At 39.4% G+C, this 14,429-nt stretch overlaps 3 protein-coding genes across 5 annotated transcripts in view; 2 read left to right on the top strand and 1 right to left on the bottom strand.

Moving 5' to 3' along the window:
• Positions 1-335: 335 nt before the first annotated feature.
• LOC124304606 (venom carboxylesterase-6-like) lies at positions 336-7,480 on the bottom strand. The gene is made up of 11 exons (XM_046763071.1): positions 6,443-7,480; positions 6,258-6,313; positions 5,978-6,168; positions 4,349-4,491; positions 3,929-4,250; positions 3,647-3,844; positions 3,363-3,541; positions 2,704-2,872; positions 1,683-2,015; positions 1,449-1,572; positions 336-1,240 (listed from the first exon to the last, which is right to left on the bottom strand). The coding sequence occupies exons 1-11, from the start codon at positions 6,467-6,469 to the stop codon at positions 1,060-1,062; spliced, it is 1,923 nt and encodes a 640-aa protein (XP_046619027.1). The 5' UTR covers positions 6,470-7,480; the 3' UTR covers positions 336-1,059.
• Positions 7,481-8,610: 1,130 nt separating this feature from the next.
• LOC124304616 (notchless protein homolog 1) lies at positions 8,611-11,883 on the top strand. Of its 2 annotated transcripts, XR_006908230.1 has the most exons (7): positions 8,611-9,163; positions 9,358-9,597; positions 9,690-9,943; positions 10,005-10,239; positions 10,311-10,532; positions 10,686-10,915; positions 11,746-11,883. XR_006908230.1 is itself a non-coding variant. In XM_046763085.1 (6 exons), exons 1-6 carry the CDS (start codon positions 8,821-8,823, stop codon positions 10,823-10,825), a joined length of 1,434 nt encoding a protein of 477 aa, XP_046619041.1. In that variant the 5' UTR covers positions 8,774-8,820; the 3' UTR covers positions 10,826-11,726. The 2 variants fall into 2 exon arrangements, 1 of the variants encoding a protein (XP_046619041.1); XM_046763085.1 differs by lacking the exon at positions 11,746-11,883 and having other exon boundaries at positions 8,774-9,163; positions 10,686-11,726.
• The window catches only part of LOC124304613 (luciferin 4-monooxygenase-like), a 49,498-nt gene continuing 46,925 nt past the window's right edge, over positions 11,857-14,429 (top strand). The window contains exons 1-8 of one of the 2 annotated variants that reach the window (XM_046763080.1): positions 11,857-11,986; positions 12,199-12,400; positions 12,502-12,789; positions 12,863-13,074; positions 13,167-13,489; positions 13,550-13,721; positions 13,805-13,970; positions 14,053-14,330. In XM_046763080.1, the coding sequence (XP_046619036.1) occupies positions 11,882-11,986; positions 12,199-12,400; positions 12,502-12,789; positions 12,863-13,074; positions 13,167-13,489; positions 13,550-13,721; positions 13,805-13,970; positions 14,053-14,198 (1,614 nt within the window). In that variant the 5' untranslated portion in view covers positions 11,857-11,881 and the 3' untranslated portion in view covers positions 14,199-14,330. Of the gene's footprint in view, positions 11,987-12,198; positions 12,401-12,501; positions 12,790-12,862; positions 13,075-13,166; positions 13,490-13,549; positions 13,722-13,804; positions 13,971-14,052; positions 14,331-14,429 lie in introns of those variants that run through there. The other variant, XM_046763081.1, reaches the window with a different exon arrangement.

Below are 14,429 nucleotides of genomic sequence, written 5' to 3'. Positions count from 1 at the left end.
TACTTGAGGCCACAGTACGATTCGGGCATTCAATGGCGTAAGTTTGGTGCGGCGTCTCTTTCCACCGCGGCGGTGAATTGTAGTCTATGGTGAACATATTGTTGTGCGTGAGTGATTGAATTAGTGTAAGTAACGTGCAAATGCCGTGCTTCAGACAAGGTAAGTATCATTCCAACGCAATTTTCATCTATACGTTTAAGATTTCTTTTTGGCAACTGGGCTGCATAATGAAAAGTTATGCCTTATCAATTTCTGAACGAAAACGTCAAACGAGAAATAAAAGACACCTGGAGAACTTTATGAAAAATGATATACTGTTTATTTCATTATCACATATTTTCGACAAACAGTTTTTATAACGTTGCTATTATGTATATCACAAATTCTTATTATGCATCACCATTGCATCAATTCAACCATCAGAGATCATTTTACATACAGCCTGCACATGTCTTGAATGATCTATAAATCATTTACGGAGGTTTCACATGTTTGACATAAACACGTCAAAAACAAGCTTGCACGTATCATTCGATTTAATTCAAATTAAATACCGTTTTGAATATTGTATGAGAAGGAAAAAAATTTTCTACTTTGTAGAGTTGCTGTAGTAAATACCTGTTGTGGTACCTGTCATAGTAATCTAAGATACCAGTACAAAAAAGCATCACAAGCGTTTATATATATCACAAAATAGAAACCTATTAGGTGGACATCTTTTCTCGTCCATTCATCGTTCCACAAAATCATTCCCTATAAATTTTTGTTGTAGATCTCGTCACGACTCGTCTCGATTACGATAATAACAATAATATTAATACATCGTTGCTAAATATGTCAATATTAATAAAGAAAATTAAGTCACACGATAAATTACGTATACCTAGTTGTTACTGCGTGTGCAAAACGATTACTTAGCTTGAAAAAATAAAAGAAAATAATGGAATTATGTAATCAGTTATTTTCTTTTTTTAATTGGACCGCGCCGCGGGATTGCCGGCTATTCATCTTCGATTTATTCCACGCTCTTAGAGATGATTTTGAAAATATTTTTTGCGATTAATTCGCAGTCGTCGTTGTTGTTGGCAAAATGTTCTCATTAAAACCGATACTGTGCCAAAAACTTTCCCTTCCAAAGTCCCTGGTTCTTTCTATGCTGAGATTTTGCGGTCCTGCAATGTACAGATAATAAAAATCATCTGTTTCCGAGTTTATTGTCGGCCAGTGTACGTTGGGTTTGCTGAAAAGATTACATTATCGTAAGAGCGATTGGTCACTGCATAATTATGTTTAATTTATCAAGGCGAAGCTGAGAATAGAAAATTTATATCCCATGTTTGGGCAATAGTACATTCAGTCTTGAGAAATAGATAAATGATTATCTAGATAAATCCACGGTTTGACTAATTAAGAAAGACTATAGGCAGCAAAATTTGTTTCACACTCACCTTTTGCTCGCAAATGACACCCAAAGTTTAACAAGCACCTTTTGCATTTCCCGGTCCCGTTTCGTAGTTGTTGCATTAAAAAACGAATGCATAACATAGGCAAGATCGTCACCGTGACAGACCCCTGTTAAAAAAAAAAAATAATCATGCAAATCTCATAATATTTATTGTATATACTCGAGTTATTTGAATTTAGAGTAAAAAAAAAAAATATTAGGATGCAGAAGAAATTACCAAAGTTTTGGTCAGTGCTGGAGAACCACTGACTGAAGCTGTAGGTACCTCGGTACGAGAAATAATAAAATAATACGGAGTTACCAGCTCGTGCTTGTAGCCTTGCAGCTTCCGCTGCGTGGTAACCGAACAATCGATCGCTCATCATACGCACAGTGTCATTTACAGTACTACTGTCGATTGCTCTGTTACCCAGGTAACTTTTCCTGATTAATGTACTTATCCCATTCTGATCTTTCAGTGGTATCGTAAAGTTGTAATCCAGCAAATGGGGTGCGTATGCGAGCCAATTTTCATTCAAATCTTTAAGCCGTGTTTTGTTTGCTACAAATTCTGTGAGTAGGAAAATCTTTTAATCGTTATTTAGTTTCATTCAGGGTAACGCTTTTTTACATAACCCGAGCATGTTCTACGCGTTTTTTCACGCCCATTTTCCGTACACAAAGGGCGTGTTCGGAAATTGACTGAAAGTACTGTCAGTACTGAAAATGGTATAGTCCAAGCGACGTATACTGTAGATTTTCAGTACTGACAGTACTTTCAGTCAATTTCCGAACACGCCCAAGGTATCCGTTTCTATTACGGTCGAGTTACTCTGCGAATGCGCATGCGCGGATTACTTAAAAGACCACTTTTAAGTCCTAGGAGTTGAATAGTGGTATTTTCTGTACTCCGCGCATGCGTTGTCGCGAACAAATCCGACATTACTCGACCCTAACCTCAATTTCGTGCTTCGTGAAAAAACGCATAACATATTTTCATTGCATAAAAAATCGTGTGCAACAAGGAGGCAACGGTCTATTCTCTCGCGTATTTGCAGTATTCGTCTTCGGCTCACCTACGACTCATATTGCAAACTATGACTGGTTCGAAAATACCGAGTTTGCCTCCTTGTTACACAATATACTATTTTTCTTCTCAATATGTTTTATAAGAGCTCTTAATGCGTGGAAAAGAAATAAAGGCAATTCATTCGAATGATCATTCATCATCAAGATATAATATGCATGATTGTAATTACCGGCACCCGGGAATAAACCGTCCTCGCTAACTACTCCTGTAATCCATGGGAGGTCTTGAGCCTGGCGCGTGTTAATTACTTCGATTGGCGGTTTATCGATGAAAGTGAATTCGCTACCTCCCTTTTCCACCACAGGTCCAAATGGGGTGAACGGATTGTCCAACCACGGCTGAAACAAGTCACGCGGTGTTGAGTAATTCGCCTTATCGTCACATCCAGAGAATCTCGTTCGAAGAGTATTTTCCGTATGATATAAGAGTATGTCGATCTGTGTGATGATAACGTTTAGTAGGAAATGAAGACACGGGAAATGTGATTCATCGTTCGTAGAATTTTAATATTGTATGTTTAGAAAAGATATGGAGAACGGTTTTTCCCAGTTCCTATTGACGCGTATGAATTTGTTCGGGCACAACAATTCTTTACCTCTTCAATGCAGATTGTTTCCAACATGTGGGATATAGTGAAATAATTTCAAGCGAAGGTCTTGAAAGAATTTTCAAATAATTGTTAGTAATTTCACGTCATGATTTTGTTCAGGATTAGAAGTATAGGATTGTAAAATTTTCAATATCGAAGTAATTAGATTGATCGCGTTAACATATCACATTCTTTCATTTCTTCTCGATGATATACTTAGTATTTGCAAATATACTTACGGTAAAATCTGCGGCACCATAGGTGATATTGTGGGCGGATTGACCCCTCAAACAATCGATCATGTCCTCGACAGTGGAATCCGGGCATCCTAAGTTTGCCGCAAGCTGCTTAGTCTTGTTGAGAGAGTTTTCGGTCTGCGCCCAACAGTTCAGTGCGGTGCCACTTAGTGAAATTCCGTCTATAGATGAGAAGTAATGAAATGATTGTACAGGCATAATAGACAAAAAGTTCATGGTGAACGGTTTGCTTCTTAAATCGTGGACATTGTTGGAGTTCCACTCACTATGAAACAAGCCCTTCGTGATGTTGGTCAAGTAATGGTAATGCACGCTGACACCGCCTGCACTGTGCCCAACGATCGTGACTTTTTTTGGATTTCCTCCGAAGGATTTAATATTATCCTGAACCCATCGCAGCGCTACCACTTGATCCTTGAGCCCCATGTTTCCAGGCACAACGTGATCCTCCGTACTAAGGAAACCTGCATAACCAGCAACGTCATATCTCGTCGACATTTTTATTTCTTGGGAATTTGAGTAAGTTCGCGAAACTATTTGAAGCTCACCAAGTGGTCCAAGCCTGTAGTTTATTGTGACCAGGACAACGTCTTCGTTGAGCAAGTACTCGGGACCGTACTGCATTCCACTTCCGGACCGAAAGGCCCCACCGTGAATAAATACTATAACCGGCAGCAGATCCGTTCGTCGTCCGGTTAGTTTACGGTGATCGGTTATTGGTGAGTACACATTTAAGTAAAGGCAATCCTCCGAATCCTTGGCCGCGTCCTTCGGTCCTCGTACTGCAGGAATTGGGCCCCAACGATAACAGGGTGAGCCAAATTTTTTCGCCATCCGGACACCTTTCCATGACGTTACCGGCCTCGGAATCTGCGTTAGAAGTTTATCGATTCCTTACATCTACTGGAATTTGTGAACGTAGACATGTTCACGTGTATTAAGAGTGGAGAAGAATTAGCATTTTATACCCTGAATCTGTGCTCCTTGATTGGCGGTTGGCCGTAGGGTATCCCTTCGTAGGCTTCGAACCGACGTCCCTCGCTCGATATTTTGTAATGACCCTCGATTATTCCCAAAGGAGTCTTTACCCTAGGATGCGAACTCCATAGAACTTTTCAAAAATTTACGAAAACAAAATAATTAATAGTACATTATGCGACAAGGGAATAAAGTCAAAGTTTATGCTACCGCAAATCTCGTATACAAAAAAATTCTAGTACGGGAGAAAAATTCATTGGATTTAAACCTTGTAAATAAAATTTTTATAATTTTTTTTTTGAAAATGGCAACATGATTAAAAATAAATTTTATATACATTTTACATCTATAATTGCAGTAACTACCCATTCACTTTTCGGGTAGTAAGCATATGCGTATATATTTACTGTCATTATTTTTTAAACTCTAAAGTAGTATGTGGTTTTTTGAAATGATGATTTATACAGATTCTACCTCCGACTGCACAGATCTTAAAATAATTTACAAATTTCGTACGACTCTTGTACCAATACAAAAATCGTCAGTATTCTTTGATCGACGGTCATTATCGTTATAAATAAATATATAACATTAACTAACGAAGTGGACGTTCAAAATCGTAGATAACAATTGTCAACTGGCCAGGGTGGCGGCCAGGATTAAAACTTTAATGTGCCTGCTGATCGTGTAGATAAGAAATGTGAGTAGCTAGTGCTATTTGGGCATGAAATTGCATGCCGTAACCAGAGGAAGGAAAAAATAAATTCGCTCACGACTCGTTCCAAGAACTCTGTATTCTCAATTCATATATTCTACGAACAGTTTATATTAAGATACCTTCACACGCTGTATTAAGTAGGTATCCACAGAGTTTTACTGTATACATAATAGCATGAGGATAATCGGTTATCAAAATTACACGCGTCGCGAAAGGAATCCGACTATGATCTTTAGAGCGTATGGTCCTCAGATTTAAATTTACTGTACTTATTTTTAATTGCGCCAGTTCTCCTTTTCCCTGCAGGTTTCTCTTATTCTGAAGATATAAATTTAATAAACTGGTAAATTCGAAAAATTAACGGCGGAGCCAGGAATCGAACCTGGTATCTAGAGATGCTTGGCGGCTAGGTGGTCTAGTGGAGTAAGGCTCCGGTCAAGCATCTCTAGATATCAGGTTCGATTCCTGGCTCCGCCGTTAATTTTTCGAATTTACCAGTTTATCAAATTTATATCTTCAACAATGAAATTTATCGTAATTAATGATAATGCATATCCGTATTTCAATTATTAGACGGTCTTTGACTGTCTTACGGGCTTCCATCAGAAGCGTAAGATTCCAAAATGTAAACATTCCTTACATACATTCTTACAGTTGTTGCTTAAAAGGAAGAACACTTTCTTTTCTCTTATTCTCTCCGAAGATCTTTGTTGCCAAACTTTCATGCGCACTGTGTTGAAATTATAGATGATTCAGGTAACATTTGACTTTATTAATGAAATGGTAGAGTGTAAAATTTTAAACAGCGGTCAATGTGATGCGATGAGAAAAATTGGGCGGAAAATTTTGAGCACTTGGGGTGTGAGGAAAATGTGATTTCGTGTAAATTCTTATCACTTACCTATTATCATCAATACAATTGCGATCACGACGATGCATCCGAAAATTATGGCAAATATCAGGTGGGATATCCTAAATGATTCATAAGAGCTGTTTCTGGATTTCGACGAGTTTTGAGTGAAATCGCTTTTACTATCTGTTGGAATCACTCGGCCCCTGTCAGATTGAACACTCAATAAATCAGCAGCGTTGCTGTGAGGAATAAAAGAAATAAAACGTTTAGATTATATTCTTCCAAGTCAATTAGTGCAAGGTCTTGTCAATGAAAATATTATTATTACTTAATAAGACGCGTCTTTTCATTCGGAAAACCGATGTTGCAGTTGGAGAGCTTCTTCTGAAAACATGGAAAAATATTATGCTTATACTTTATATAACACCGTTACTAATTAATTTACTTTCTTTTTTTTTTGCCTTGCCACCAATTTACAAAATAATTTTCAATGCAGAAATAACAACGTCTTACGTTTACATTAAGCTGGGTTCTCGTCATATTGTCGTTTGTTTTTAACACCACTCGGTCAGAAATAGCACATTACGTATGGAATGAAAATTTTTGTATTTCCCGCGCAAACACGAAACCCGCTTTAATAGGTTGGATAACTGTACATAACTGAACTTGTTTGTGCCACATTAACGTTGGTCACTGTTGTGTCCCCGTCAGTTCGTATCACGGTGGTTCTGGATAGTGGGGGAGAACTTCCGGTTGGTTCAGAATTCTTCACCATTTACTGGTTGTTGGGGAATCACCGAAATGTATCGCATGACGTTGATCGTTATTCAGAATTAGTCACGAGTATAAAGGCAATGACATAATTATTCGTAGACTATACACACAGTTGTTAAATGTGTTGCAGCACCATCTGCCTCAGCGTTTACGCTTTGTATTTATATTCACTAATGCAAACGCGTTATTTCGTTTAGAAAGAAAATTCAAAACCGCTATTGAATATTTTATTTCAATTACTATATATGTTTCATTTGTGGTATGCACATGATAATCTATATAATTTGGACAGATTAAAAATGAGATGTAGAATGGATCGATCACTAGATGATAGATATATCCAAAAATCGGGCACGGGTGTGATGGGCGCTAAGCACAGTGCAGATCACTGATCTCTAAATTTCTACTGCGTGCAGTGGAGATCAGTGAGCCAGATCCATGCCGGCCAGAATGTAAATGCTGACGCAACGCGGGAAGTACGCGATTTATCATTGGTTAGGTTAGAGTAAGGATGGTCAACCGGTCGGCCTTAGATATTAAAAATACATGACCTTGGCAGATAAGATTGGATTTAATTCTGTGGTAAAGATTTAATATTTGTGGATCGCACAGAGTTTAGACAGTGCACAACACATCTCCGATCTGATCGAGTTGCCTTATCGTCAGAGTATTTACTACTGGAGGTGTTGGCTGAGGATATAGTCAACGCTGGAGGTAGATTCGCATGCACAGAAAGTATCGCGAAAGAGTGAGAGAGATGAGTAGCCCCCCCACTTCAGTAGTACGTGCCAGTAAGTTGGATGGTGACGCATGTTGCGCTTTATTTTTACTTTATTTTATAGTCATGTATTCCGCGGGGCCTTATCCAATATTGCCGTGGACATGAACAAACGCCTTTTTCCTTTTCTTCTTCATTCGGAACAATCGAAATGTCAAAGTCCAATAGTTTTGCTTGGAAACTCTTGTAACGGTTGTAAAATGATCTTGTAATGTGATGTAATCTCGCTATTATTTCTCACTTCGTAAATAATGTTAGCAAGATGAATATCGGAATAATCGTTCGAAACTGAAGATTTTGAAGTCTGAAATAATTTTTTCACCCAATTTATATAGACTTGTTATTCATGAATTTACAATAAGATATTTGAAGAAGGTAGGTATTTTGCAATAAGAATATCCGCGCTAATTTTTTTACAATTTTACCGGGGTTTGATTATTTTCGTACGCCTGAGGTCTGTTTCCGTTGTTGCATAATTGATATTAAGTTGCCTGACATAAGGGGCTACATCCTACCCGTACCAAACGGATCATTTTTAGTTTCATTTTACGTATTGCTGAGCAACATTTCAGCACTCTGACAAGCAAAGAGTATACACTCTTTGGTGACAAGGAGTAAAATGATGAAAAGTAAAAGGAACAACGACTGCTTAATTCTCATGGTTTTTTATTTTGTTTGGCTTTTTTGCCTCGGTAATTCTCCATCATTTTCTTTTTTTTTATTACGCGGTATGTGACATATTCGTAGAAGAAGAGCGTAGATATCTTCGGGAGGAACTTGCAGCCCCAGTAGCTCGGTTATGATCCTAAAATTATCGATAAAAATACGGTGAACGTTGAGACCATGAAAAAATCTCGAGGTGAGGTTATGTTTCGAAAATAAAAACTGCACTGATGCACATGTTAATAATGTGTATTTATTTACCGAAAAACGGCTGGGGTAGCATTTATTCCAGCCAATTTTGCCAACGCGATTAGCTCCGTGTGCTGCACTTGTTGACTGCACTTATACGGCATATTTCTCCCGAATTTTATCAATACCAGAGTAGTAAAGCGTCGCTGTTAACAATCCATCACTGGGACGATCGCCATCCATTTCAGTCGTCCTCGTGGTCCCGGGTTCGTTGCTGTCGACTATGTAAACAAACAAGGAATTCTTCTGCACAGGCAATGTCATGTTACTTTCTTACCAACCGTATTCGCCTCGAACTTTCCTTACCGACTGACCGGCATGTGGCAGCATCTTCAATCACGTTCAGCTGAGGGCTCACACGTGGTGTGGATTAGACATTCGTTTGTTTTTCAATTTCCCTCTTTTCGAGGACGTCTGATTGCGAGGGATGCAGAACGCGATGGAGACGGAGACGGATACGGAGACGACTGAGGTGAAGAGAGTCTTGTCACGCTTCAAGTCAGACACAGGTGAAGTGCTACCCGGAGGTTTGCTTGATCTACCGGTTGACATAACCGTCGACAAGTTGCAACTGATTTGCAACGCTCTTCTCCAAGAGGAGGACCCCGTACCCTTGGCCTTCTTTGTAAACGACACAGAGATCACTGCTTCGTTGGAGAAATGTTTGGAAAAAAATTTCAGCACCAGCGAAGATGTTGTCGATATCGTCTACCAGCTTCAGGCTGTCTTCAAAGTCAGAGCTGTAACCAGGTGTACCGGATCTCTCGAAGGTATGGATATTGCCGCACGTATTCTTCGTTGATAGTTTTGTATCCCTATTGCCTTGAGTTCAATCTGTCACATGTATGTAATAAAAATTGAAATGGCATTTATAATGATGGCCAAATTTTTCTGACTAAGCTGAATGTTCCTGTTCTGCCCTGACTACTTTGATCTACTGCAATATCTTTGTTTTTTTTTGAAGGACATAAGGAAGCGGTGATATCGGTATCGTTTTCACCAGATGGTCAGCATTTGGCTAGTGGTTCGGGTGATACAACGGTCAGATTTTGGGACATCCATACTCAGACTCCACACTTTACTTGCGAAGGCCATAAACACTGGGTTTTGTGCATAGCGTGGTCACCCTGCGGTAAAAAATTGATATCTGCATGCAAGAATGGAAGCATAATAATGTGGGATCCTGAGAGCGGTAAACAAGTGGGTAAGTATTTTTGAGAGATGGTAAGATGTTGATGTTTTGAATTTTCATCGGTTTAAACAAATGCACATTTTGTGTGTCATCGGCGATCGAAGGAAAGACAATGAATGGGCACAAGATGTGGGTTACGTACCTCAGCTGGGAGCCTTACCACAGCAACCCCGAGTGCCGATTTTTTGTCAGTTCTTCCAAGGACTGCGACTTGAGGATATGGGATTCGAAGCTTGGACAAACTTCCAGGGTCTTGGCTGGTCACACCAAGAGTGTGACGTGTGTCAAATGGGGTGGCGGTGGGCTGATATACTCTGCATCACAGGACAGATCTATCAAAGTTTGGAGAGCCACGGATGTATGTATTGAGAATCCTGAAAATTTGAATGGATAGTCAATAAAACTGTGGACGATTACAGGGGATATTGTGCAGGACACTCGAGGGCCACGCACACTGGGTGAATACGCTGGCATTAAACACCGACTATGTTCTCAGAACTGGTCCGTTTTACCCGCTGGAAACGTCGGGTGACCTCTCGCTTTTGGAACGGGCAAAAAAACGATACGAGGCTGTGGGGCAAGAGAAACTCGTCTCTGGCTCCGACGACTTTACTCTATTCTTTTGGAACCCAGACAAGGATAAAAAACCAATTAGTGAGGCTTCGATACCGATTACTTTGAGATTAGAATTTTTTTTCCACATCTTAATTCAATTCACATCGCAGCTCGAATGACTGGGCATCAGCAACTAATAAACGATGTCAAGTTCTCTCCGGATGGCCGCCTCCTGGCATCCGCCTCTTTCGACAAGTCAATTAAGTTGTGGGAAGGAAGTTCTGGGAAGTATATCACCTCGCTTAGAGGACATGTTCAGGCTGTCTACTCTGTTTCTTGGAGCGCCGATTCCCGGTTACTTGTTAGTGGTAGTGCCGATTCGACTTTGAAAGGTGCGAAAACACTTTTCAATTTTAATGTAGTTGTTGAAAAAAATGCGCCTTACTATCACCTAACTGGAAGCGAATTTTACACTTTTTTCACTAACGAAACAGGGTTTTCACTTTAGGAAATTATTATTTTTATTTATGACATTTTTTTCACAGTCTGGAGTATCAAAACTAAGAAGTTGGCTCAGGATCTACCTGGACATGCGGACGAAGTTTATGCCGTCGATTGGTCGCCTGATGGCCTCCGGGTTGCTTCTGGAGGGAAGGATAAAATATTAAAACTTTGGCAGAATTGATCGCACACTTTGTTCTCATGACCTAGACCACCCGTATCATCCCTCCTCCCCATTTATGGATGTGTTTGTACATATACGATGGTTAAGCGGGTAATGAAATGCAATTTTGATATCACCAATATTGCACTCTGCGAGGTTTCATTTTATCCGTAAATACGATATGTGCTCTTTTCTTTTGAATAGATCATCAATATGACTGTTCGAACGCGTGCGTGTATTTTTTCTATCACAGGATGAAATTTTAATTGCATGCATTTGTTTTCCATATTGTTGAAAGAAATAGTTACGAGTACTAGATTTATTATTACATTTTTCAATGTACCAAAAAAGAAAAAAAGATGGGAGAAAGAAGAATAACCCATATAATCAATTTTTTTTACCGCGGAAGATGAAATAAACAATAGAATAATAGTAATGATGATGTGATCCTGAACAGGGTAATTTCATGATTTTTTATTTCATATTTCATTAGTTGAAGTAAAAAAAATTTGGGGATACTTTTTCTTTTTCCACTGAAAAAACAAAACTGAAGCAGATACAACGAGTTTTAATATTGAACTTTGTAATTTCAATCATTTTAAAGTATATATTTATATATCTATATCAAAAACAGTGAAATTCAATTGCATATAACTTTCGCGATTAGCATTTTTAACAGGAATGAAAAAATATGACCATATTATTTCTAAATACTTTTCTGCATGCACATATGAGAATCAGAAATTGTTCTTACAACGTCAAAATGTGAATGTCTATTCTATTCTCTTACGAATTATTCTTGTCACCTTGATTCTCGCAGCATTATTTATACGAGCGCAGTCTATGGCGTACATAAACAAAGCGGAGAGTCTCTTGATCGAATCTAACACTAACAAGTCCGAGATGTTTAAGTGCCAAAACAATTTTTTCCCTTAATCCAGCCGCTATACGGATGTACTTGAACTTTATTGAACACGTTATGATCTGCCGAAGGAATTCTGTTGCGAATTCTTCGGACGTCTCAGACTGTCGGAGTTGGTAATACGTAAAATAAAATTTCAAGAATTCGGTAAAACGATGGGTTTCAATCAGTCGAAAAGTAACGCGCCCTCGAGTAACGGGGATGTGTGGAAATACGTTAAATCGCAAAGCGAACGATTCGACGCTTCTAACATTATTCAGGTATTTATTTCGTATGGCGATTATACTTATCGTTAGTTGTTTGAATATATTATTTACATTTATTCTTTAAGGAAACTGGCAATCTTTTTGTGTGTTTATTAATACGTCTGGTTCGCGATGGTTTTTTAATTGTTTTTTCTATATTAATCACATGAGATTTAAGATGTTTCTTTTGTTTTTCTTGTGAGATTGACTACTAATTTTCTAAACAGCAAAATGCTGCGAGTGGTGAAAAACTGAATTTCAACGAGTTGTCCGAAAACGTAGAGTCCCTCGCATCGGTTCTACGAGATATAGAGCTAACTTCGGGTGTCGGAATATGTTCCGAGAACAATTTGGAATATTGTTGGATATTATTGGGTGTTTTGCATGCAGGAGTCAGATGCACGTTGCTCAGCCCAACGTATACAGAACGTAAGTTTAACAATAGCAATAAAAAAAATTGACTAATATTAGCATGGATGACGTTTAATTGCCGTTAAACGCGTTTCATTCTATCAAGTTTTTTAATTTAGGAGAACTGAGGCATTTTTTAAACCTTACGAAACCCGACATTGTTCTCTGTTCGAGACTCGTTGGTGATAAATTGTATGAAAACGGAGAATCCTTCGACGCCATTTGTTCCGCGCATTCGTTCGTCAAGGGAGTTTACGTCTGGGGACCGACAGGTTGTAAATCATTGTTTGCATCACTGCGGAGCGTCTGCAAAAATAATAATAACACAACCCGAGACCGGAAGGGCTTCGAAGGATCCAGAGAAGCCCTCGTTTTGGCGTCTAGTGGATCGACGGGACTCCCCAAAGGTATAATTAATAACAGTGTACGAATGAACCTTTGGTAATTTCGTGTTAAAATTTAATCACCCTAATTTTTCAGGTGTCGTGCTAACGCATCGAGCTGTCGTCGAATCGCTCAAGTTGAGCTCCGTGTACGCAAACAGTTGCGAAACTGCCCTGGGCCTTATGCCGTTATTTCATTCCTACGGACTGATACTAGGCCTGATGTGCCTGTGCGAAGGATCGAAGTTTATAATCGTGCCTAAGCTCATGGGGGCGAAAGACCTCAGTGAAATCGTTTGCACGCATCAGGTATTAATTATTTATTTACGTTGTCGTGTATAACGGTTCGATCAGATCCCGATACCAGTTTTAATTGCTAGCACTGATCGTATTCGCTACAGATCAAGAACTTGTACATCATTCCGTCGTTGCTGGCGATGATTGGAAAATCTTCGATGTTCACTAAGGATAATTTGGCCTGCGTTCGTCACGTTTGGACGTCAGCTGGTAAAGTGTCGCGACGAGTTCAGGAACTAGCTGTGGAAAAATTACCGAGAAATGCGGTAGTTCACCACTGCTACGGAATGACGGAAACTACGTTTGTCACAATGACGGGGCCCGTTGGGAAGCCCGAGTGTTCGGGAAAACTTGTTTCGAACGTAGAGTGCCGAGTGATCCGTGATACCGGCGAGATTTGCGGTCCGGATGAAATGGGGGAACTTTGGTGAGTTTAGGCGATTATCCCCCAGCTTTGAATTTCTTTGACCAGCTCGCTTCTCTACAGTTTTCGAGGACCTACGATCATGAAGGGCTACTTGGATAACGAAGAGGCCACCTCTGAAGCCCTTCAAACTGATGGATGGCTTAGGTCCGGAGATTTGGGATTCTACGATCGGGACGGCGATTTCTTTATCGTCGATAGACTCAAGGAGATGATCAAGTATCAGGGAAATCAGGTAAGCATTTTCACAGTCCACGATACCGATTTTTTGCATGTATCAACATTAACTGCATCTCGGTCTCTCAAATCTTTTGCAAGGTATCTCCGGTTGAGATCGAGGGTGTAATTCTCGAACTATCGGACGTTCTGGAAGCTGCCGTAGCCGGACTGCCGAGCGAAGATTTTGGCGAACTTCCAGCTGCTGGAGTCGTCGTTAAGCCGGAGTCAAAATTGTCGGCGGAAGATGTCGAGGAACACGTTGCGAGTAAGTTATTGAAGTTTGGTTGAGATTTTTCGGTATATTGTTACTTCGGACAGTTTATTTTGATTTTTTTTTTCGCCCTAAGGACAATTATCGCCGTACAAGAGACTCAGGGGTGGTGTTTTCTTTTTTGAAGAACTTCCCAAAACCGGTACGGGGAAAATACGACGTAAAGTACTGTTGAATCTTATTACGAATATTACTCGTACTCTGCCTGTACTAGATCGATGATAATTCTGTGTATTCTGTGATTTCTCGAGATACGCGTTATAATTTTGTTCTGCGCAGATGATTCGAATCGAATCTATGTGTACACATATGTATGCATACATATCGGTCTTTTTATTTATATTATTATATTTCATTAACGTGAAATGGTAGTTTATGCGTATATAATTTTATTTTTGTCTAAGTTTCGTGCAATGAAAGCTGTTATATAATGTTGGTACTTAAGTGAGAGTA

This window comes from Neodiprion virginianus, chromosome 5 (assembly GCF_021901495.1).
Source record: "Neodiprion virginianus isolate iyNeoVirg1 chromosome 5, iyNeoVirg1.1, whole genome shotgun sequence".
Lineage (NCBI taxonomy): Eukaryota > Metazoa > Arthropoda > Insecta > Hymenoptera > Diprionidae > Neodiprion > Neodiprion virginianus.
The sequence above is the reverse complement of the archived record's forward strand: the minus strand, read 5'-3'. Positions and strand labels throughout refer to the sequence as shown.

Coding starts and splice junctions, on each gene's coding strand:
- LOC124304616 (XM_046763085.1), top strand. CDS start 8,821: ATGCAGAACGCGATGGAGACGGAGACGGATACGGAGACGACTGAGGTG. Junction 9,944..10,004: donor AAGTTTGGAGAGCCACGGAT/GTATGTATTGAG, acceptor GGACGATTACAG/GGGATATTGTGCAGGACACT. Junction 10,240..10,310: donor CAAGGATAAAAAACCAATTA/GTGAGGCTTCGA, acceptor TTCACATCGCAG/CTCGAATGACTGGGCATCAG.
- LOC124304606 (XM_046763071.1), bottom strand. CDS start 6,469: ATGACGAGAACCCAGCTTAATGTAAAC. Junction 3,542..3,646: donor CACGAAGGGCTTGTTTCATA/GTGAGTGGAACT, acceptor TCTCATCTATAG/ACGGAATTTCACTAAGTGGC. Junction 2,873..3,362: donor ATGGTGCCGCAGATTTTACC/GTAAGTATATTT, acceptor GACTTGTTTCAG/CCGTGGTTGGACAATCCGTT.